Here is a 25,237-nt window from a genome sequence, read left to right on the forward strand (position 1 = left end):
ATACAAGATGATATTTAAGTAGTGATATGAGCTATGATGGAAAGAAAATAGTGACCTAATAGAAAGGATGGTGGTGGGATTCTGTACGTAGGGTGGGCTACTTTCTATATAGGGAGGCTTCCCTAAAGGGATAACAGTTTAGCCAAAACATAAATGAGGCAAAGAATGGGGGAAGGCAGAGGGAAAAGCAAAAGGAAATCCCCTACCTAAGGTGAAAGCAATCCTGGCTCATTTAAATAAGAAAAAAGAGAGCTCACTGTGGTCAAGTGAATGATATAGCACTTGGGCCAGGTTACGTGAGACCAAGTAGGCAAGTGAGGAGTTTAATTGTTATTATTATTGCAATAAAAATGGGCTATAGCAAGCTCAATTGCAGAGTTTTAAGCAGGAAGTGATGTAATGAAGTTCAGGTGAAAACCCACATGTCACTATGGCCCAAATTGCCCAATGACCAAACACAAGAGCACTAGACCTGGAGTTTGGAGACTGGGGTTCTAGTCCTTGTTCTGCCACTTAACTAGCGTTGTTAGCTTAGACCGGTCACAACTAGTTAAAGTGGCTGGGCTTCATTAGTTTATTCACCATGCATTTACTAACTGCCTACTGTGTGTTCAAGTCTAAATGCTGAAAACAGAGATACACAGAAAAGAACACAATCTCAGAACTCGAAGAGCTCACAGTCTGGTAGGATAAAAGTCACAACAGAGTTAGTACATTCCTGGATAAATCTGAGTATTTCTGGCTAAGAGGCTATAGTCCCAGGTGACTGTTCTAAGAACTAGATGAGATAACCTAAGTATTGGAAACTGTGGGTAATTTATAAATGGTCGCTTTTGCTTATACAAATCAGCATCCTTTCCATTGCAAATGACAGAAACCCAACTCAAGATGATTAAATTTGAAAGAAATTCATTCTGTTACTGAAAAGCCTATGGCTTCAGGTATGGCTGGATCCAGGAACTCAAACAGTATCAGAAATAAACTCACTCTCTCCCCCTCTCCATTCTGCCTTTCTTCTCAATGGCTTTATTCCAGGGCAGGATCACCCCCTTGTGATGGCAAGGTAGCTTCAAGTAGCTCCAGGTATGCATCCTATCCTCCTAGCAACCCTAGAAGTAAGTGATTTTTCTCTCCAACAGTTCAACAGCAAAATGATGTACCTAGTCATGTTGAAATAAAATGAAATGTTCTAGTTTACATAGAATTAATAATTATATGACTGGAGATTATTTTGTATATATAAAGAGGCCATGATTAATGACAGAAGCAAGATTTCAGTACCATATTATGTGAATATTTTCACAATTATGTATATATAATACTCATGTAAATAAAATAATAATGAATACATATTTTAAAGAACAATAGCAGGATCTGAAACAAGCCACCTCTAAGCTGATTAGCAGAACAAAAATGTTCATAAGGTCAATTTTTTTAAAATATGCTTATACAGTGGTGATCATTTTGTAATGTACAGAAGTGTCAAGTCACTATGTTGTGTATCTGGAACTAACATGGTGTTGTGGATCAATTATACTTCAATGAAAAAAAGAAGAAGCAGGATTAGGGATTGAATCATATTTCTAGTCTTTTTGTTTGTTTGTTTTTTGCGGTATGCGGGCCTCTCTCTGTTGTGGCCTTTCCCATTGCGGAGCACAGGCTCCGGACGCACAGGCTCAGTGGCCATGGCTCACGGGCCCAGCCGCTCCGCGGCATGTGGGATCCTCCCAGACCAGGGCACGAACCAACGTCCCCTGCATCGGCAGGTAGACTCTCAACCACTGTGCCACCAGGGAAGCCCCTCTAGTCTTTTGATTTAGCGAAACTACCTCATTTGTATTTTCTTTTGACACAGACAACATTCTCTCATGTCTTTAACTGTACATTCTTTGTATATATATATATATGTATAACTGAATCACTTTGCTGTACAGTAGAAATTAACACATTGTAAATCAACTAACTTTAATAAAATAAAAAAAATTTTAAGTGTATATTCTTGTCTTCACTAATACAATTTTTAACATATTAAACATGCATGTTCTCTCTTTAAAAAAAAAATGCTTATACAACGTCCTTGTCAGCTATTACCAAAGAATTGTTTGATTGATGACCTTCCTTGACTTTGAATATATGTAGTAAATATTTTTAAACAATGCCTCTGAAGAATGAGGTGCTTTCTCCATTCCTTGTTATTACTCAATAAAGGAAATCAAAAATCACATGCTGCCCTTGCACAACTTCCAATTCATGGGCTTTAGGCAATTCAATATTTTGTTAAAATGTCAAGAGTACCTGAATATTTCAAAGAGCTTCCTTTGGATAACAGGTAAGGCATCTAACTAAAGAGGCTAAAGTCTTAGATAGACTAAAGTCTATCCCTTCATTTTACATCCTTAAGTCCGTTTCCAAGAGCTGCCAAGTATACATGTATTTGTGATCAATAATTGTGTCCTAAATATTCAATGATGTTTTTTAAACAGTATTAACCTGACAAGTATCATGGTTGTGTCACTTTAAAAAAAAAAAAAATTTCCCTGGACCTCAGTTTCATTATTTGTAAAATGCAGAGAATGGGCTGACTATAAACACCATGAAGTCATATATACATATATGTATATGCATATATGACTTGGTGCTGCTCTGTGTCCCTAGCACCAAGCCCCAGTGCCTAGCACATAGTAGGTACAGTGCTCAATAAATATTCATCCAATGAGCAAACCATTTAAGAAATGATCAGTAATTCCCCAAAATGTAAATCCATGTTCTCATTTTCAAATGACTGGAGGCTGAAAATAATGAGAAAATATAAGGATAGTGGAATGAGTTTTTTGTGAGTTAATTTCATTCGATTTAGGAATTGTATTTTATTTTGAGATCTATTTCTTACCTAAACGTTTGGTGTTATCTCATAGTTACTTTTTACATAATTTCCTTTCTTGCAAAATTGAAAGTTAGCACGGTATGTTGGTTCCCCAGTTCTTCTATTTTTTTTTTTAATTTTTAGTTACCTTTGAAACCAAAAATGTGGTAAACCAAAGGCAAAATGATTCCCAAAGTTCCCTCCAGCTCCAAAACTCTTTGAGACAGACTTTTCTTGCTGTGTGGTTTGAATAACTATAATATTATACATCCAGGGTATGATTCAGCACCGTGGACAGATCTCAGAGAAGAAGCCCGTCTCCCTGGACGAAGGATTGGATTTCAATGTGTGAAATCCAGGCTCTGCTTAGAGTGTGGCAGTCTTCATGCGAGCACACAACTCCAAGCCTAATACCTAAATTAATGAGTTTAAGTCTCTATTTAATGAAATATTCAGATTATGATTACACTTAGTTTCATTAACTGCATTCTCAGACTAATGTGATCGGATTTCCTTTTCAACTTATAATTAACTTTACTGAGAACCCTTACTGGGATTTTTTTCAGGCAGTTTCCTAAAACCTTATTATAAATTATTTTAATATATGTATTATGGTATTAAATTATGTTGCTTAGTTTTATATTGGCCGTTATTTTTAAAAGAAGACAATATTAAATATTAATCTCCAAGAACAGCCAGCTGACTTGAACTCAAAGACTGTTCTGAAAAAAATCTGTATCCAACTCTTGAAAGCTCACCCTGAAGTTTTGTTCTTCCTGCGTCAGACATGGAGTTTTAATTTTCCTACCAAAAGCGGTATGACCCTAACCGAACAAAATCCTCTTCCCCCTTTCTATAATTTGTATAAAAGTAATCAGACCTGCAACAGAGAGCTGTACTCTAGGACTGATAGTTCTCCCCTCAATCAAAAGCAAGCAAAGTCAGTACATAAAAATGTTCTGCTACATAAAAATGTTCTGCTTTCTTTCACTCTTTTTTTTTTAAATAAATTTCTTTGTTTATTTTTTGGCTGCGTGGGGTTTTCGTTGCTGGGTGCGGGCTTTCTCTAGTTGTGGTGAGCAGGGGCTACTCTTCGTGGCAGTGCATGGGCTTCTCACTGCGGTGGCTTCTCTTGTTGTGAAGCACAGGCTCTAGGTGCGCGGGCTTCAGTAGTTGTGGCACATGGGCTCATAGCTGTGGCTCGCGGGCTCTAGAGCGCAGGCTCAGTAGTTGTGGCGCACGGGCTTAGTTGCTCTGCAGCATGTGGGATCTTCCCGGATGAGGGCTTGAACCCGTGTCCCCTGCATTGGCAGGCGGATTCTTAACCACTGCACCACCAGGGAAGTCCCTCTTTCACTCTGATTCCTGGAAAGTTGTTGGGAAATATTTCTCTCTAAGAGCAAAATACCTATTTCTCAGGAAAATTTGTCCCAATCTCCCTTCCCTCCTCCTCAGCCCCAAGTGTTTTGAGGAGGCCCCCATTATGCTCCCATAGCATCCTGTACTTATTATCCCTATCATGCTGCTTTGCAATTACCTGTTTTCTCTTCCATCTCCCCAATTGTATCATAAGATCCAAGAGGATATTTCTTATTTTTGACTCATTCATCCTCATACCTCCGGTTTTCCTAGTACGTTGCCTGACACATAGCAGAATTTTAATAAATATCAATTCAATGTTGATTGAGGATGTGGAAATGTTAATGACAAGAAAGTAAACTATTGGCTAATATCTGAGTCCTCTAGGACAGAAATGACGGCTTTATCCAGTTGGTCCATTTTCAAAGATAAGTGTCGGGCTTCCCTGGTGGCGCAGTGGTTGAGAGTCCGCCTGCTGATGCAGGGGACACGGGTTCGTGCCCCGGTCCGGGAAGATCCCACATGCTGTGGAGCGGCTGAGCCCGTGAGCCATGGCCGCTGAGCCTGCGTGTCCGGAACCTGTGCTCCTCAACGGGAGAGGCCACAACCGTGAGAGGCCCGCGTACCGCAAAAAAAAAAAAAAAGATGAGTGTCATTTAATATAGTGATTCTTAGTGAGGATCAATAAATAAGGGGGAGAAGGAGAAAAAGAGAGATAATCTGTTACATCACCCGGTGCAAGTCCTTGGGAAAGACATGAGAAAAGTCATGAATGGAGTTCATGCCTGAACCCATGTCTCTGGTCTGAATTCCTTACTAAAAATCTCTATGGCCTTGGGCACGTTACTTAAACCCTCTATGCCATAGTTTCCTCATCTATAATATGTAGATGCTGTATTTCAATTATTTCATGGATTGTTGTGAGAAGAAAAATGCATGTATGTGGTAGGAGCAGAACAAGCATTATTCTGTTTCATTTATTCCTCTTTTTTAATCCGCACTGTCAATCACATAGTAGGCACGTTGCATCTTTGAATCCCGATATCTAAACAGAAATGCTCTCCCAAAGGAACTGGATAGGCTTTCCCTAGAATGGAAGGAGCAGAACTTGGCATCTTTTAAACTAAACCAGACACTGTGATAAGCACTTAGGCTTTCTTTACAAATAGTCCTACAGCTGGTTGGAAGCAGTTTGGAAAGGCAATGTAGATCTAATTAGGCAATGCCATGTGGCCAGCATTAGTAGCAATTTTTGAAAAGAGCCCAGGAGTTGACTTACAGAAAGTGGTGATTTTTTTTTTCCTTTAAAGGCTCTGTTTCTGTTGCCCGTGCATGCACACACATAGACAAACACACACACACACACACACACACACATACAAATCTCATTTTCTAGGTGGAACTATCTATAAGACATGTTGGGGGCCAGACAGATTCCTACAGGTCTGGTCTGCCAGTGTAAAGAAATATTAAAATCAACACTCCTACCAGAATGAAAGCTCATGTGTTTTAATGAGAATAGAAGAAGAACATAAGACAGGAACAAATGGCTAAGAATGGGACAGCTGCTCCATCCCAACTCTTTCCTTGGGAAGGAATTGACAGTTTCTTTAGTTCTCATTTGCATCAAAAACATTAGTAGTAAAAAAACACACACACACGCACACATGCACACAAATGGGGTTATCAACAGGCACACAGAGTGAAAATATTTTCACCGTGAAGACAACTGCACAACAAATTCATACCAACGTGCATCACTGGCCCCTAGTGAACGGACCGCCTTCACATTAATGCTCGCTCATTCCACAAAAAATAATAGTAACAACCAATGTGTATGTTACCAGGCATTAAGCTAAGTCCTTTAAATGTGTTAATTCATGTAACCTCCACAACAATCTCGTAAGGGAGATGTTATTTTATTCTTTTCATAGAATGGAAAACTGAAGTTTACAGAATTCAATATATTTTTCCAAGACTGCGCAGCTAACAGGTGACAGAGCAGACACCCAAGCCAACCACGTCCACCTCCCAAGCCCATATCCCCCACGCCCTCACTGAACCAGCTCAAAGATACATTGTCTAATATCTGATGAGCATCATCACGTCAGGATCTCATCTATAACACTGAATACTTCAAGAGAAAACGAGAGCTCTTGATCCAAAACCACACAAAGTCAACTCGAGCTATGGCACTGAACCTAAAAATGTTTTTAGTGGATCCAGTGTAGATCCACCCCCTAACTCTTATCAACTCTAAGATTTGCTGACCTGTGTGCCAAAACCATTACAGTCTTAGATCTTCAGATGGAAAGACCATCCTGTCCAGTGATTTCAGGAACAACAGTGTTTGTAGCTGTCGCTTCTTAGAAGAGAGTTAAAGCCTCATATGAGTTGGAATCGCCAAGTTCCCTCAAAACTCAAAATCCCAAGGGTCCTGATAATGGGTTCCCCTGGATCTCTTATGGAGCTTGTGCTAGGCATTCATTCACACATGCATGTATCCCTTCATTTAACAAATATCCGTTGAACACTGTGTAATTACTAGGCACTGGAGGTACAGGGGAGAGTAAGACAAATGTAAACCCTGCCCCTGCCCCAAGGAAGCCTAAAACAGCAATCTCCACCCTGCTACTCAAACACAGCCTTCTTGGAGACCTAGTCCCACTACAGTCCTGAGACGGAGACCAAGACACTCTCCATCCCACCCAACTGATTAATCTGGGGTCAGAGAGCTGATCCAGGGAAGCCAGGCCATTGGTTGGTCAGAAACCAATCACATTTTCTCTCTCTGGATAAAGTGAACTAAAAGACACAGTGATTGAGCACATTAAGGACAGAAACGGTAGTGATGTTTTACCCACTCCACCTCCTGAAGTCCCTGAGGTGTCTTGATTCCTACCCTTCCTGAGCCTGGTTATTCACCAGAAGATAACCCAAGTGCATCCATTAAGGTTCAGGCTATGGAATCAGACAGACCTGGGCTTGAATCCTGGCTCCTCTGTATATTAACTATGATATAATGGACAAGCTCTTTAATTTTTAATTTTATTATGGATATTTTCAAATATACACAAAGATAGAGAGAATAGTGAATCCCCATGTATTTGGTCACCCAGCTACAATAACAATACTTTTCCCATTTTGTTTCATCTATCAAGAGGTTTCACAAAATGAAACCTCTTCCATAGGCTTTTTCATTTATTAGACAAAAATTTACGGAGCTGCTGCCATGAGCCAGCCGAGTTCCTGCTGTGGAGAGTACAGCAGTGATGATACAAAGCATTTGCTCTCGTGGAGTTTACATTGTAGTGAAAGAAGCATAAGTAAAATAATGAGTAAGACAACTTCGGAGAATACAAAACTTATGAAGAGAATAATGGGAAAATGGGGAACAGTGGGTGATTTGGGGGCCAAAAAGGTAGACAAGGAAGTCCTCTCTAATGAAGTGGCACTAGGGGTAAGAGATAAGATGGAAAAGGCCTGGGAGCCTGTGCTGTAGGCAGGAAGCACAGCACGTGCAAAGGCCCTGAGGCAAGAATGAGCCTAGGCAGTTTGAGGGTTGCTTTGCATATGAAAGGAGCTAATATATTCAAAGCATTTAGCACAATGCCTCCAGTTAGGAAGGGCTCAATAAATATTAGTTATTATCCCTAAGGGAGGACTCATCACAAGACAGTACATTGGAGAGTATTTTGGAAACAGCTCTTTCCTGGAATGCCAACTGCTCTTTAGGTTCACTTAACATATTCTTTCTTCCCCCTTCAGCAAACATCTGTACCACAAGGAGAGGTAATGTAGTGTGGTGGTTAAAAACACAGACCTTGGGATGTGACTGGCCTCATTTAAATCCCAGCTCTACTACTTAGTAACTGTATGAACTTTGGACAAGCCACTTAACCTCTCTGACTTCAGTTTATCCGTCCTTATCATGGTGAAAATAATAGTACCAACCCAATAAGTTCTGTAGGATTCCATGTGGTAGGGGTTTAGAATGCTGTCTGCTCAGTTTACTGTTACTATTACACTATCTCACATATTTCTTTTGTATCTACATTTATCTTTTTGCCTGCTCTGCTTAGGAAATTACCCCCAAATTTATTTTTTACTTATTTGTTTATTTATTTATTTTTAATTTTTAATTTTACTTATTTTTTATTGAACTATAGTTGATTTACAATATCATTGTTAGTTTCAGGTGTACAGCACAGTAATTCAGATCTTTTCCCTTATACGTTACCACAAAATATTGAGGAAGCTTCCCTGTGCTATACAGTAGGTCCTTGCGGGTAATTCCTCCAATTTTTAAAAAGTATTTGGGAATATTCCTTCCAGTATCTCCAAAAGTCGAGTATGGGACATCCTGGGTGCCTTGGTAAATATGGACAAATGAATGGAAATCCATTTGGCCCTAGGTATGAGCTGTACAACCTCTTCAGAAACTAAATCATGGGTTTGCTTTTCATCTGATTCCTTGTAAAGCCACTTGGGAATGGTCCTGAGGGAGGAGAGGGTGTGAGTAGAAGCTGGAATAAGAACCTGGTCTTTCTGATGGACTCTGTGTCCTGAAATATCAAGTCAGCATTTCTCCGGAGTTTGGGGTGAGATCTCACTTGCTCAGATTATGCCGTGAAATAAATACTGTAACATTAACCCCATTCCAAAGTGGGGTTGCATGTTTGTATGGAATGTGAGGGTCCTTTGTCCCGTGAGTATATGTGAGAGCACAGTCAGGACAGCAACTGGTTCAATTAAAGTCAGCAGGTGAATAATTTAACATGGATGTTTTCATAGACACTGGGAGACACTTTTTATATGGTGGCAATAAAGGTTTTGTAATTGCCGCTGACTTATTCAGTGTTGATTCCAGCCTTCACCACATCATTAAACAATATTGCACAACCAAAAATCTACTATCAAGTTGGCTGTACTACTATAATGTATTGTCCTGGATTGGATCCTGGAACAGAAAAGGGACATTAGGGAAGAAACTAGTGAAATTCAAACAATATCTACCGTTTAGCTAAAAATAACATACTGATGTTGATTTCTTAGTTTTGACCATACTATAGTCATGTAAGATGTTAAAATCAAAGTGGCTGAGGAATATACAGAACTCTGTGTACTATCTTTGCCACTTTTCTATAAATATACAATTATTCCCAAACTTAAATTTTATTTCAAAAAAAAAAAGTGTGCTTTTAACACAAACAAGTTGAGAAACGGTGATCCAGGTGATATGGTGTCCCCACAGCCCCTCACTCACATCTCCCATTCTTAACACTAGGGACTTCTCTGGCGGTCCAGCGGTTAGGACTCCGCACTTCCACTGCGGGGGGCGTAGGTTCGATCCCTGGTCGGGGAACTAAGATGCTACAAGCCGCCGGCGCAGCCATAAAAGAAAAGAAAAAAAAAAAAAGGTTCATCCCGTTCTTAACACCAAAGGGAGTCTACATTTACCCTGGACTCTCAAAAGGGGTGGGAGGTGTCACTGGCAGGCAGAGAGGCTGGGGTCGGGGAGACAGAGCACGTCCACAGCACTTGAGGACACAATGTGCCTTCAAAAGCAAACTGTAGTTACACAGAAGCCTAGGAGCCTTTGCAGAAAATCACTATCTCATCTGAATCTACATCCTGTTAATCAAAGAGGTCCAAGACCTTTTGATTATCAGACTAAATATTTTTAGGCAGTATCACTGAATGCCTGGAAAGACCCTGAGCAGCATCTGCTGAAGAAAAATCCATCTTCAGATAAAAAAGGCAAGTCCTGCATGTCACAGGAATAATCAGCTTCACAAAACTGATAAAGGAATTTTTTTTTTTTTTTTTTTTTTTTTTTGCGGTACACGGGCCTCTCACTGCTGTGGCCTCTCCCATTGCAGAGCACAGGCTCCGGACACGCAGGGTCAGCGGCCATGGCTCACGGGCCCAGCCGCTCTGCGGCATGTGGGATCTTCCCGGACCGGGGCACGAACCCGTGTCCCCTGCATCAGCAGGCGGACTCTCAACCACTGCGCCACCAGGGAAGCCCCAAAACTGATAAAGGTTGGCAAAAATGTCCCCATGTTGAAGCCCTCCGCCCCCTATCTGCCTTCACCCTAGTCCTTCTCCACTCCCCTCCTTCCAAATATCCAGATTTCCAGACTGACTGTTGATTCTCTTAGCACTTGAACAAAGCATAAGGGAAAGATCATAAAGTGATCTAGTGTTAGTATCAAGAGGAGGAGAGATAAATACATGGAGATGATTATTCTCTTAAAGCAATGTCAAGTGGGTAATTGAACAGAGATGAAAATAACATTTAAGTTGGGCCTATCGAATTTCCAGTCAAATCTGGCACCTTGAATGTTTAGTGAAGAACACCCTAAAAATGGCACGGTGTGTCTCTTCTTGTTGTATCACAAATAGATGCATCTTTCATTCCATTTTTTGTAATGGTAAATCTTTGTAGCTCGCATAATGTCCAGAAAAGGGTTTTATATTCAATAGGTGCATGCTAATTCTGGTACCAAGATCTGGTCCTACTTTCTGGTTATTAGACAGAATTCCTTCTCTCCTAGTTCTCTACTGGTCAGAGTGGGCTCTGGTGAGGGTTTGGCTTCTTGAACATTTAATAACTGATAAATATCAGTTATCTAGTCCTATCTTCTCAATGAACTTCCCAAATCATTCTTTGTTCTGAACATGCAAAATTTTCCCACATGTCTACAATATATAAAGAGCTCCTGTAAGTCAACAAAAGACAAACATGTAATTACAAGGAAACACAATCACTACCAACTACTGAATTAACTTGTTATATCAGTTAAACTTATTAATGTAAATCTGTGGAAAGGCTATATGCTTCTTTTTTTTTTTTTTTTTTTTGTGGTACGCGGGCCTCTCACCGCTGTGGCCTCTCCCGTTGTGGAGCACAGGCTCCCGACGCGCAGGCTCAGCGGCCATGACTCACGGGCCTAGCCGCTCCACGGCATGTGGGATCTTCCTGGACCGGGGCACGAACCCGTGTCCCCTGCATCGGCAGGCGGACTCTCAACCACTGCACCACCAGGGAAGCCTCTTATTTTCAGATAGTCCCAAAAACACCTGGAAATAAGGATTGAACCAACCTAGCAGAATTATATGAAATTAATATCTGTGGTAATTCTTATGAGAATGCAGTGTTTGTGACATAACACCTGGAATTCTCCCCTGTAGTTTGCCAGGAATGCTCTGGTGTAATTCTACCCAGTAAAATATTACAAGACACATTTTTTTTCTTGGTATAAAAAGACAATTGATTACTGAAACACAAATATAGACTAAAAGCAAGAATCATAAATAAACCAAGTTAGCCTGTCACAGGAGACTTTTGAATTGCTCAGTACCTAGACACCCATCTCTGAACAGTAATTTATTCTCAGTACAACTTTAAACAAAAATCCCTTACTAAAGGGACTTCCCTGGTGGCACAGTGGTTAAGACTACACGCTCCCAATGCAGGTGGCCTGGGTTTGATCCCTGGTTGGGGAACTAGATCCCACATGCATGCCCCAACTAAGAGTTCGTATGCCACAATTAAGGAGCCCACCTGCTGCAACTAAGACCCAACACAACCAAAAAGATAAATTTTTTTTTAATTCGTTACTAAAGCAAGATTCATTAATGTCGCCTGCACTTTTTGCCTGATGGAATGGTGAAATTTGAGTGCCTTCAATGATTTTGTTATTCCACTCAAGTGCTGATTCAAAATCATCCTAAAAATTGAAACTTCAAATGAAAAACTTTCAACGGCTGCCTTTTATAGCCAGGGACTCAATACCATTTCAGCTTTCTCTACTTCATGGTCACAGTCACTCATTTATGATGTTCGGGACCCACATACACCTATAGGTTTCACTTATTTCCCAGTGCATTCTGAAGGAGAATGTGCTCATTTCCATCCAAACCAGAATTGAATATGATTGCCATATCAGAGTTGGCGCAATTTACCATATCTTTCAGGGCTGTGAGATTTGGTCATAAAACTTCCAATGGCTGGTGTATTTTGCTCTAAAATGTGGCTATTTCTCATATCATTTTATGGTCCAGTTCACAAATAAATAATGTCAGATTATTTAATATAATGAAACCTAAGACCTTCTACTTAGTAACCCATGTTCAAACCATGTACACATTGACTTTGTCAACATACAGAGACATTTCCAAGGCCATGAACAACTGTCACCATGCAGAATCAGAGAATTTTCATCACCTATGTCAAATTCCACAGGCTTATTCCTCTACCCGCTGAGCATGAAAATTTGCAACCAGTCCAAAAGTATGATTCAGCAAATAAAACACCAATGCCGCTCCTGGTGCAGCTTTAGCAAAGGCGACCCAGACTAGAAAAATGTGCACTGCCAGAAATGTTTCTGTTTTTAAGAACCTCCAGCCACAACTGAATGCATCCTTTAAATTGTCTGGCTTTTGTTATTGTAAACCAAGCCCTCCACATTCCTTTAATGTGGCGGTTACTTGAAAACATAATTGCTAGGAGTAACCACGGTAGTACACTACCGTCAAAAACAAAACCATCTTGTTTTCCCCACTCCCTGTACTCAGTGCACCAGCTCCATAATGTATGTGGTATATACAGATCTTTGAAAGGAAAGAAAATCTTTGGGACCATACTAAGATCCCCAACTATGATCCATCAGCTAAAGAATACCTACTGAAACACAATAGCAAACGCAGCTTTTTTTTTCCTGGAAGAACAATGGAACAATTTGCTACTGTTGAATCACACATACACACACACCCCAAACCAACATAACCACAGCTCAAAACTCCATACACATGCACACACGCACACACATACACACACAAAGAGTTTGTGGATTATATTTACGAAACTCTAGTTTTATGAAAAATAAATCTAGTTCTTCTGAACCAGTACCTGTTAACTGAAAGCAGCATGAAACCTAAAAGACACAACTGGTCTACCTCAGGAGGGAGACAGATAAGCAAATGAACCATTGGTTAACAGATTACCCAATCAAGATGAACCAACAAAGTGGGTTATCGGCTAACAGATTTACTATCTAAGATAAACCAACCAAGAAATCCATTGGTTAACTAAGTACCCAACCATGATGAACCAACCAAGAGGGCCATTAGTTAACAGATCAACCAAGATGAACCACCCAAGTGGTTCTGCTAATAGAAGAACCAAACATGAGAAATCCACCAAGTGGGTCACTCTTTAACAGAGAAACAAACCAAGTGAAATCTGAGGATGCCACACACAGTCTGATCCAGAAGAGAGCAAATAAAACTTCTTATTCAACAAATAGAAGCTCTTCATGGACCCAAATACACCATGAAACCTGGAGTGGTGTGACCACCACTTGGGTCACCACACAGGACTGGAATGGATCGCACAGCTGTACTTACGAAGATTATTTATGGGGGTTCTGGTGTCCATGTTCTCATAATGCTGGACATGGACCACGATGTTGAGATCTCTCTCCATGTGGTCAGTGTTGCAGTGGCCCTGTGGCCTCATGACATCTGCAAGGGCCCTGAAAGAAGAGAAAATTTAAATCTGTTCATTCAAAACAATGACTGGCACATACGTGGGCCTCTGAACAAAAGACAAGACCCCTTCCTCCATGGAGCTGCCATTCTACTTAGGGGCAGAGGGGGAAAAAAAGACATTAGTAAGTAAGATCACTGCAATTAGAGATTACATAAGGACCTCGCGCAGAACAGTTCACACGCCTCTCACAATAGTGATGTAATATGTTACCTACTTTATAGAGTTGTTGAGAGGATTAAATGATGAATATATGTAATATGTCTGCACCCCGCAAGTTTAGTTCCCCTTTATGACTAACCCTAGATACCAACACTTCACGTACAGCAATGGCCCACTATTCCTAACAATAAGTAACATTTACTGAGTACTGTTCATAAGCCAGGCACTATACTAGTCACGTTACATACTTTAATTCAACTAAGCAGCATATAAATATCTTATGAGGATTATTACTCTTTGTTTGCAGATGAGTAAACAAAGAATCAGAGAGGTGAACTGATTCCATTTACATGAAATGTTCAGAATAGGCAAATCCACAGAGACAAAGTAGATTAGTGGTTGCCAGGGGCTGGGGGCGTGGGAGGGGAAATAGGAAGTGACTGCTAATGAGTGAAGGGTTTCTTTTTAGGATGATGAAAATGTTCTAGAATTAGACAGTGGTGATGGGTGCTCAACTTTCTGAATATACTAAAAACCACTGAATTGTACACTTTTTAATATTTTTTAATATTTATTTATTTGGCTGCACCAGGTTTTAGTTGCGGCACGTGGGATCTTCGTTGTGGCATGCGGGATCTAGTTCCCCGACTAGGTATCAAACCCAGGCCCTCTGCATTGGGAGGGCGGAGTCTTAACCACTGGACAACCAGGGAAGTCCCTGTACACTTTTTTTTAAATCCTAAATATACTGAGATGGAGTGGTCTGGAAAAGCCTTTCTGAGGAGGTGATATCTGACTAGAGCCCTGAGCAGTAGAAGGAGTTGGTCACATAAAGACAATGAAAGAACATTCTGGGCAGAGGGGGCAGCAAGTGCAAAGGTCCTGAGGCAGGAAAGAGTTCAGGTATCTGAGGGACAAGCAAGAAGGCCAATAAAGCTGGATTATGGCAAACGGGGGATAATGTTACAAGGTGTGGATTATCCATTCTCCAAAACAAAAAAATGCCCAAGTTAACTCAGCTTACCAGTGGAGGGACTAAGATACAAATCTGAGTGTCTTTGAAATCAGAGTCCAGGCTCCTTCTTACTCTGTGCAGTAAGCAAGGCCTGAAACTCAAAGGGGCTGCAGGGAAGGAATGTTTGAAACATAGAATAGATGCCTCCCAAACCTAATTTGCCTTTTTTCACTTTTAAACAGGCTCTTTATATGAACTTCAGGGGATCTCTGAACTCCTCTGGAATTGAATGGAAATTTTATTTGTGCCTTTTTCTGGAAGAAGAAGCCATAGATCTCAACAGATTCTCTAAGGAGTCTCTCCAAAATTTCAGAATATTCGGACTTTCAAGAGGACAGCAAAGTAAATATTCAGGATGTCTATCCATGAACTCGGTCAGCACTGCCATCGGCAGATTCCCTGGGCTTCTTCTGAGTGCCAAAATTCATGAAATTCACCTAAAAGCCAAGCCATACTTTTTCCAAGGCAGCCCTTCCCAGAGCACGCAGTGAAGACAGGGATTCTTAGAGCCCCCACATCCTGGACAAGGCGTCTTCAAGATGTGGTCCACTCACTCAGGGACTGCCTAAAATAATTTGGCATAGGGGAAGGAAACATGAGAACTTCTGTGTATGGTCTTTAGTCATTAAAAATAAGAAATAAATTTAATATGTGAATTGATGCCGGAGCCCTCATTTGGAATATACCCACGTCAGATGATGAGAACCTGGAGTCTTGGACCAAGGAGGGTGGCTAGCAGTGGCACCATCATTAGGGTGCATCACCTGTATTGCAGTTATGTGCACCACTAAAGGGGATGTGCAGGCAAAGTATCTAGTTTTACTAGGCTAACCATCACTACATGGACATGGGGCTTAAAAATGTCCCCCATAACAAAACCACAGCTTGGAGATAATACTGATGACACAAGCACAGGAAAATGACAGATTGGATTCTCCCCTCCTCTTCAACAGCTTCTCACAAGGTTAAAACAATGATGGCCTATTCAGATCAAAATGAAGTCAGCCAAAAATAATCAAAGCTCTCATGAAAACTATTCAAACTATGGATTTATTTATGAATGATGAGCTTCATCCTCAACACACATTAGGCTTTGAGAGATGAGCTAATGATTGCACGAAGTCAGCACCATTGGCAACAAATTGTAAATATTTATTTCACCTTCAGCTCGCTTTAATATTTCTGTTCTTATGTATGCTTTATAGTGTATCTAAACAACAAGGTCCTACGTATAGCACAGGGAACTATATTCAATATCCTGTGATAAGCCATAATGGAAAAGAATATGAAAAAGAATATATATATATAAAAAACTGAATCACTTTGCTGTACAGTAGAAATTAACACATTGTAAATCAACTATCCTTCAATAAAATTTTAAAAAATAATGAATGCTATAGTGTACATAATAATTTTTGTTGGTATGTGCATATATTGGGGTGTATGCTAAAAAAATGTTACAATTAGGGATGTGTTTTTAAAAATTAGTGAATTAGTGGAAAGAACCAACTATGTACTACAAGCCAAACAAATGCCCAAGGAATTGGTATTTATGTGTGGCACATACTTCAGGTGCTTCTCAAACTCGAATGTGCATTCAGATTACCTTCGGGGTCTTGTTAAGATGCAGATTCTGATTCAAGATGTCTGAGGCAGGGCCTGAGATTCTGCTCAAGCTCCCAGGTGATGGAGATGCTGCTGGTCCACAGGGCACAATCTGAATAGCAAGATCCTAAAGGTAATGTCATGGTAAATTTTATGTGTCAACTTGACTGAAGAGAACAAAGATTTGGTCAAACATTATTCTGGATGCGTCTGAGAGGGTGTTTTTGGATGAGATTAACATTTAGATTGATAGACTGAGGAAAGCAGATTTCCCTCCATGGGGTGGGCCTCATCTGATCAGTTGAAGGATGGAATAGAACAAAAGCCTGACCTTCCACCAAGTAAGAGAGAATTTCCCTGCCTGATGGTCTTCAAACTGGGACGTCAGCTCTTCATGTTTCTACAGTGACCTACAGGCTTTCAGACTCAAACTGGGACCTTGACTCTGCAGATTTTGGACCTCCCAGCTTCAATTATCATGTGTGACAATCCTGCATAAATCTCTTCATAGATAGATAGATAGATAGAAAAATAGATAGATAGATCTCCTAGAGATTCTGTTTCTCTGGAGTACCCTAACTAACACAGGCACCTTATTGAAGAAACTACACTTTTCCTTGATATCCCTTAACCCAGTTCCAAATTGTTATGTTAAAACATTGCCATTTTTGGGTTGAAGATGATGGAATATTGGCAATTTCATAAGGTTCAACTTAGTATCACTTCACTTGTATATCTACTTGTACATTACCTGTCTCCTGCCATTTGACCATGAGCTCTGTGCCTGAACTATTCGCTGCATTCTCAGAGCTCTCTGCACAGGGCTGGGTATACCATAGGTACTCAATAAAAACCTATTGAATGAAAACCAAAAAAAACCTATTGAATGAACATATCAATGAGCAAATGAATGACTGAATGAAGAGATACCTTATGTCATATAAACCAGGATGTCAGGAATCAGAACTCCTATGTGCCAGGTACCGTACTAGGACTCAGGTGACAGATGGGGAAGAGACTGTTAGCATCCCTGCACTCCTTACTGTGAAAGATAATGGAAGGAGACAGATAATAAACTAGTAAGCCAGTACATTATTAAGTTCATTTTAGACTGTAATGTGAAATGAAGCAAATAACATTGAGTGATGGGCTGGAGGGGGCTAGGAGGGGGGCGTTAGTAAGTAAGCCTGTGGGGTCAGGGACAGCGTCTCAGACAAGGTGACATTGAGCTGAGACTTTGAATGCAGAGGAGGGGCCAGCCAGAGAATTTGAGGCAAACCAACACAACAACTCCAAAGCAGCAATGAGCATGGCATATCTGAGGAACAAAAAGAAAAGGCTGCATCCCTGAGAGAAAATAAAAGACCCTAGCATTACCGAACAGAGCTCAGAGTTCCAGCATCTTACTTCATAGCCTCCAGGGGTTCCAAGGTCTAAACTATGTCCTGACTTTTAAACACTTGAATGGGATTCCTGAGAATTTCCTCTTTTACCAGAAGCATCATTTATTTTTCAAGGATCTAAGGGCAATGGGCACCAGGTACCTTTCTGGAGTAGTGGTTTATACAGGTGTAGACATTTGTCCAAGCTCATCAAACTGTACAGATAATGTGAGTGCATTTTATTGTGTAAATTAGACCCCAATAAAGTGGATTTTTTTAACATCTTTATTGGAGTATAACTGCTTTGCAATGTTGTTAAAGTTGATTTTTCCAATGTAAGGACTCAGTGCCCAAAGAGAAGCAAACATATTCTGCAAAGAAAAATAATTTAGACTTTTCCATGGCCAACAGTATATGCATTCATGGGTTTCTCCAGCCTGGGGAGCTGGCGGAAGCCACAAGATAACCATAAATGTGTAAGAAAAAGGGGAGGTGGAAGGGAAGCTGGAATAAGAGAGAAAAGGCAAGGGAAGACGGGACATATATCACTTGATGCCATTTCTTTGCAAGAGACTCCAGCACTTGTGAAGCATGTTTGAAAAACACACAGGACATTGTGCTACATAATTTGCCCCTTGGATTTCGGATTCTGTTTGAAGGTGGGCAAAATAATGACGTGTGTTCCCTACTGGCTTCGAGTGTAGAAAGCTTCCTGCCCCCAAGGTCATTTCTTACCAATGCCTTTGCCAAGGGGCTGGCCCTGCCAGGGGCAGATACAGAAAACATGCCTAGTCTTGATCTGACAGTGGCTCCGTGAACTGGCCCTGATGTGTGCACTGTTATTTGCAGGGCATCGAGCACTTCTCTGTGATCTGCAAAGACTGAAGTCCTGCATCTCCGTGATCCAAGGCAGTGCAGCCTAGTAGTCGAGGATCCGTGCTACAGCCTCAGACTGTCTGGACCTGAAGCCCAACTCCTCCACTCACGAGGGGCTTGTGCATCCCCTTGGAAAGCAATCTGTGCCTCTGTGAAAGGCAGGCTGTCATAAGGCCGACCTCCTTGGGGTGGGACATGAAATTAAATGAGAATTTACACACAAGCTCATGGCAACATAGTAAAACCAGCAAGTGTTCTTCAATATCACCCAGGCCAACTCTTTGCAAGGCATCTAATGCTGTCATACATGGATCGTCTCTCCTATTGTGAACCTGCCACTCCTTCTGCTAAAATTAAATGCAAGCCCAGAGAGGTTATGAGACGTGGCCAATGTCACACAGCTAAACAGTCATAGCAGAGCAAGGGCTAGACACAGAGTTCCAGACTACAACTTCACCCACTTCGGTAGATAAGGGTTAGAAAATTCCAGTAATAAGGATGATGATAAAGGGTAATAGTCACTGAGCAGTGACCATATGGCAGGCCCTGCACTAAGAGCTTTCTAAGCTCAGTCTCAGTGAATCCTCACACAAGCCTATGATATAGGGACCCTCATCATCCCATTTTGTAGGCAAGAACCTGAGAATCAGAGAAGTGATGTAAATTTCCCAGAATCACACAGCTATTAAGTGGCTGAGCTGGGATTGAAGCTGGAGCCATCTGACTTGAGCCCACTTCTGTTAAGATCAGCCTGATGACCTCTCTGGGGACTGCAGGTAACATAACTGAGTGAATGGGACTGGGGGTGGGGGCGGGTGGCTGGAGATTAAACCTGAGAGGGTCCTAAAGGGAACAGTTGTTGTTTGAATATGCAGGTCCAGTATTACCAGACCTATCGATTTCTCAAGAGAAATCAGAAATCTGGATTTCTGTGTGAAATCTCTCAGTTTTTAAATGTTGGCAATTGGTTCTAAGTTGGTTTTAAAACACCATACTTTATAGCGACTAAAGAGATTTCACAGCCAAAGGCAGTGAGCTTTGACTGGATCCTGGTTGGAGAAACCAAGCTCTAAAAGACAGTTCTGGTACATGACTGGGAAAACAGTAATACAGTTGGCTATTTGATGATGTTACAGAATTTTTGTTCTTTTTCTTGGGTGTGATACTGGAACTGTGTTATGTGGGAGAATGTCCTTGTTTTTAGGAGATCTACACTGAAGTATTCAAGAATGAAGCGCCATGTCTGCAACTTATTTTCAACTGCTTCAACCAAAAAACAAAGGAAAAAAAGAGAGGAAGGGAGGGAAGGAGAAAAGAAGGGAAAAAGGGAGGGAGGAAAGAAGGAAGAGAGAGAGAGAGACAGCAAACAGGACAAAATACTCATAATTGTTCAACCTAAATTGGTAGTTGTTGACTGGGAGTGATTTTGCCCCTGGATGACTTTTGGCAACACCTGAGGACGTTTTTAATTGTCCTGAATGAAGCGTGGGGGTGGGTGATACCTGCACCTAGTGGGTAGAGGCCAGGGCTGCTGCAGTGCTCAGGACAGCGCCCACAGCAAAGAATTATCCAGCTCCGAATGTCAACAGTGTCAAGGGGAAGAAACCCTGCTCTAGATGAAAGATATACTGGGCTTCGTGTTTATTCTTCTTTCAAGTGTTTTGTATGTTTAAAATGTTTCACAATAACAAATTGAGGAAAACTTAAAAATAAGAATACATAAATAGAAATACCTTGCAGACCAAACAAAACATGTCTGCATGGTGTGGTACCCATAGTTGGCCACCATTTGCAGTCACTTCTTCCAACAAATGGTGCTTGAATGTGGCAGCTGTTACAGCTGCTGAATGAGCATCTGTACAGTTCTCCCAACATCACAGGCAAGGTCCATGCACGCTCCTGAAGCTGCTGTCTTTCCCCTTTTTCAGTCCTAATCAGCCCAAAGGGAAGCAGGCGATGTGCCCAGGACTCTGAGCCTGGAAAATGACATCCTCAAACACAAGCACACTGGTCATCAGGACCAGTCAGGGTGTGACGTGGGAGCAGCATTTGCGTTAAGTCTTTGAGGAGAAGATACTTTCGGATGAGGTAAGAACAAACTCCCCATCCCAGTGACCCTAGCAGCTGCAGACAAATTAAATGAAGAGGTTGCAGTGAGCAGATTAATTTCACCTGGAAGCCACCGTATAGTCTCTGTGATGCTGAGCTTGGTGTGCTGGCCCCACCCAAGCATCCCATGGCCCGTGCAGGCAAAAGTGGATGAGGCCACTGCCATGGCTGGGACTTGAAGTGATTAACTGCATCAGCAGAGCAGGATGCGTTTGGTGAGAACTTGGGGCGGCCCCCAGCACGACAGAAATACACATAAAGGCTACACACACGGGGAAAACCAGCAATAGAATGTAAATAAGTAAGAGTCACACTGGATGAATTCATCCATCCTCAATCCTGTAAAATATTCCCAAATCAAGACCAGTGTTTCTCCAAGTGTGGACCACTTTACGTGAAACATTCAGGGAGGTGGTGAAATGCAGATTTCCGAGGCCCAGACGGATGGATTTAGTATCTCTCTGGATCGAACTCAAGACTGTGCATTTTAGGAAGCTCCCCAAATTCTGACGCTCACTCAAACTGAAAACATCTGCCCCAGACACAGTTGAAACCAGGGGACTAGGGATTGCACAACTTTCTGTGTGACCTTGAGCAAGCCAACAACCTCAGCTATGATTTGCTCCTATGTAAGTGGGAATTAAATTAGCACCTGTCTCATCGCTGTGCAAACTAAACGAGAGAATGTTTACACACACACACCTAGTATAGTGCCTGGCACCCAGAACTGTGCTCAGCAAATGTTACTTCCTTTTCCTGGACAGTGATTGGCTGAACACTGTAAAGCCTGGAGAGATATACATAAGTATGGATGCTCAGGCCCCATCCTAGAGGTTCTGATTTGAACCACCTAGGGTGGGGCTCCCAGCAAGAGGACTTTTTTAAAAGCATTCCAGGTGACCCTAAACATCAGCTGAGGTTGAAAACCGTACTTTAGGAGTTGCAAGTAAAAATCAACCATCCTTTCTCTTCAGGAGTACATACTTTCACTCCATTCTGGAATTCCCAAAATGTATGCAAGGAGAGCCTGTGTTGAGGCTCTGTTACCCCAGGACCGGGTACACCTAGATTTCACCTCCAAGCAGACCTTTTCCGATACCTGCAGAGGAATGTGGCTGCGGCCTGCTGGGCTGAAGTAAACAGAGATGCAAGGGGGCAGGACCAGGAAGTTGAGTCCCTGCTGGCCTGAAGCTAGCATCTTTCTCCCACAGATGCCCAAAGGTTAGCTCCGCTCTCCACCTTCTCACCTCCCTCTTCATGCCTCTCCACCCCCATCCCAATCAAACAAGGAGGAGGGCTCCTGTAAGTGCTGGTTTGCAAGGCAAAGGCTCCAAGGAGATTTCAGCAGAGGAATTAAGCCGAAATCTGCAAGGCAGCCTACCTATCCCTGGGTGAATCTCCCTACCAAGGCAACAGTCGCTGCCGCAGCCCTGCTTCCATGTCTCACTCTCACCTTAATACAGACCCTTGGCGAGGACAGTGGGGGAAATGAAACCACCCGGCCCACGCGGTTGGCGATCGGGCACCTTGGGGTTACGGGGAGGTGGGCGGGGCCTGCTCTTGACTCTTTTTAGTAGGTCAGGCTTTCTTGAATGCTCTAGGAGCTTACTTCTGTGCCTCCAGACCTCAACATCCATCCACACCTCCCTGCTGACCCAAACCGAGAGGAACTTCCTCATCTCTTCCCCCAAATTCTTCCCGTCTGGAAAAAAAAATCATTGGATAATCTGAGTATAAGTAGAAAATAATTACTAGTGAGGTGGTGATGTTCCTTCGCCTATTTTTGGTGGGTCTCTTTGTTGAGATTTTTTAGGCGGGCACACAGGCACCCGGCGGTGCGGGGTGTGTATGTGTGTGTTGGGTGGGGAGTGGGGGGAACACATGGCGACTCTGTTGCCCATATTCGGAAAAAGAATAAACCTGGCGCCCCAGTCATCCAGCTGTTCGCAGGCCACCCGGCGCTCTTCAACCCCGCCCGCCCGGATCTCACACCAACCCCAGGCCTCTCCCCGGCCGGGGGCTGCGTCCTCGCGTCTGCGTGCTCCGCCTCAAAGTTACTGGGTTGTGCGAATCGATTTAGATACTTAAAAAAAAAAAAAAAAGCAAAAGGCAAATAGCTCCATTAATCCCAAATGCCTTCTCCCATCTGCTGAGACTTGCTCGTGCTGGGACTTGCATAATGAACAAGGCAAAAGGGGAAGTTGACGAATCAGGGTGTCTGGGGGGTGAAGGCGCGCGGGGAAGGGGCTCCGGTCCTTGGAGGCCACGCCAGCCTGAGCAACGGGGTGGGGGGTTAGCGCGCAGCTGAGGTCGCTGCCCCAGGCAGGGAGAGGTGGCGACTGGAGAGGGGGACGAGGGGGTTAAGGGGAGGGGTGGCGAGGTCCCAATTCCAGGGACCTGGCAGCTCGGAGAAAGCGAGGCGGCCGCTCCAAGCACAGCTTTTGTTCTCGCCCTCCCCGCACTCTCCACCTCCCTCGCCACATTTTCGCGAGTCGTACGAGTTGCAGGCGGCACACACTCCTTGCCTCCCTCCCTCCCTCCCGCACACACGCGCGCGCGCGAGCTCACACACGCCCCCCTTCCCTTTAGGGCTCGCCGGCCCCTGTTTACCTAGAGGCTAGTATCTGGAATCCGAAGGCTGGACCCCTCCCCAAAACCCAAGACTTCGGAGCCACGGGTTCCCAGGCTGTGTGTCTCAAGTCCGCTGCAAGCGTCGGCGGGAGGGGGCGGCAAGAGGGCGGGGGGGGGAAGACACCCCTAACCCCCACACACGCTCGTGTCCGCACCTGTGCTGAGCGCAGCGTCCCCTCTCTGCGCTCCCAGCCCAAGTTGGCTGCCCGGGTGACATACCCCCGCGGAGAAGCGAGGGTCGGGGGGAGCGCCATTGCCTCCAGGAAGGTGGAGAGGGGAGAGTAGGGAGAGCGGCGCCCGGAGGGGGGGGGGGTAAGGCAGCCCACCTGGACATGTGCTCCCTTTGGGGCCGGTGCGCTTTCTCCAGCCCCAGCTTGGTGAAGATGCCCACGAGCACCATGACGGCCACCACCCCGCAGATGATGTAAACGATCAGGTTGGTCTTGTCCTTGGTGGGGTCGTGCAGGGGGTCGTCCTTGCGCGCTGGGGGCTTGCCGGTGTTGAGCCAGAGTGGAGTGTCGTAGTTGGTGCAGGTGCTCTGGTTCAGTCGCCGCTTCTTAAACGTGCAGCAGAACCGGAAGCCACAAGTCCCGCAGCAGAAGATGAAGTCGCCCGAGCTGCAGTTGAACGGCGGGTCCCACTGGCCCATGACATCGAAGTAGCCCCGGCAGAAGTCCGGCGTGGGCGCCCGAGTCGGGGGTGCGTCCGAGACCCCCACGCCCTCACCGACCTCTCCGGAGGCGGCCCCCGAGCGGTTGGCCCCCGCCAGCACCACCACGCCGCCCAGCTGCGCCAGCTGCCCGTGCCCCGCTCGCTCCTGCGCCCGGCACACGCGGGCGCACAGCTCGGTGAGGAAGCAGCCGAGGAGCAGCCGGAGGACGCGGCGCATCGTGTTTCCCAGCCCGGGCTCGGCCGCTCGGCCGCCGCTGGAGCCGCTGCAGCCGCCTCTCGAGGCGCGGCCGAAGCTGCCGAGGCTGCTGCCGGGGGCTGCGAGCCGCCGCGGGCCGCACATGCAGGGAGCGGCGCGGGGCGCTCGGTGGTCGGCGGCCACTGCGCTCGGCTCAGCCCGCGTTCGCCTCCAGCGCGCAGCGCGCCGAGGGGCCGGCCGGGGAGGAGCGCGCCGGCCGGGCGGGGGGAGGAGGAGCGGGGGCAAGCGCGGGGTGCAGGTCCGGCTGGCCACAGGGGGAGGCGGGGGCCGGAGAGCAAGGGCGAGTCGGTCTGTCCGCGCCTCCCCTCGGCCGGCGGCTCTGGACTCGCCGCCCCGCGCCCGCTCGCAGAATCCCTCTCACCTCTCCAGCTGGCCAAGTGCGCCGGAGAGAGCGAAGCAACACTTGTGGAATGAAGGGAGGGCAGGAGGGAAGGGGGAGGGGGAGGAGGGCGGGCAGAGGAGGCGCGGGGGGGGCGAGGGGGCGGGAGCGAGCTGGAGAGGGGCGGGGGCGCGGGAGAGGTGACTCGGGCTGGCGGGCGCCAATTGGGGGGCGTGCAGAGCTGAGCCTGGCTGGCGGGCGGAGAGGAGCGAGCTCCTGCAGCCGCAGAGGCTGAAGCACACAGCTCGGATTTCCCGGCAGGTGGAAACGGTCGCGGGACCTCCCGCGCCCTCTCTGGAGGGGAGCCGCGGCTCAGACCTGTTCCGGGCGCAGAGGCGGCTCCGCCCGGGGCTTTTTCCCGGGAGCGTGCGC

General features: G+C 44.4%; 1 protein-coding gene across 2 annotated transcripts in view; it reads right to left on the bottom strand.

Moving 5' to 3' along the window:
* SHISA9 (shisa family member 9) overlaps nucleotides 1-24,462 on the bottom strand; it is a gene marked incomplete at its 3' end in the record, with an annotated part of 295,168 nt that extends 270,706 nt beyond the window's left edge. For both annotated transcript variants that reach the window (XM_082644977.1, XM_082644976.1), the window contains exons 1-2: nucleotides 23,885-24,462; nucleotides 13,637-13,764 (exon numbers count right to left, since the gene is read on the bottom strand). In XM_082644977.1, coding sequence (XP_082501103.1) covers nucleotides 13,637-13,764; nucleotides 23,885-24,447 — 691 coding nt within the window. In that variant the 5' untranslated portion in view covers nucleotides 24,448-24,462. The remainder of the gene's footprint in view (nucleotides 1-13,636; nucleotides 13,765-23,884) is intronic.
* Between the last annotated feature and the right edge of the window lie 775 nt (nucleotides 24,463-25,237).

This window comes from Mesoplodon mirus (genome assembly GCF_964341445.2).
Source record: "Mesoplodon mirus genome assembly, chromosome: 15".
NCBI lineage: Eukaryota > Metazoa > Chordata > Mammalia > Artiodactyla > Ziphiidae > Mesoplodon > Mesoplodon mirus.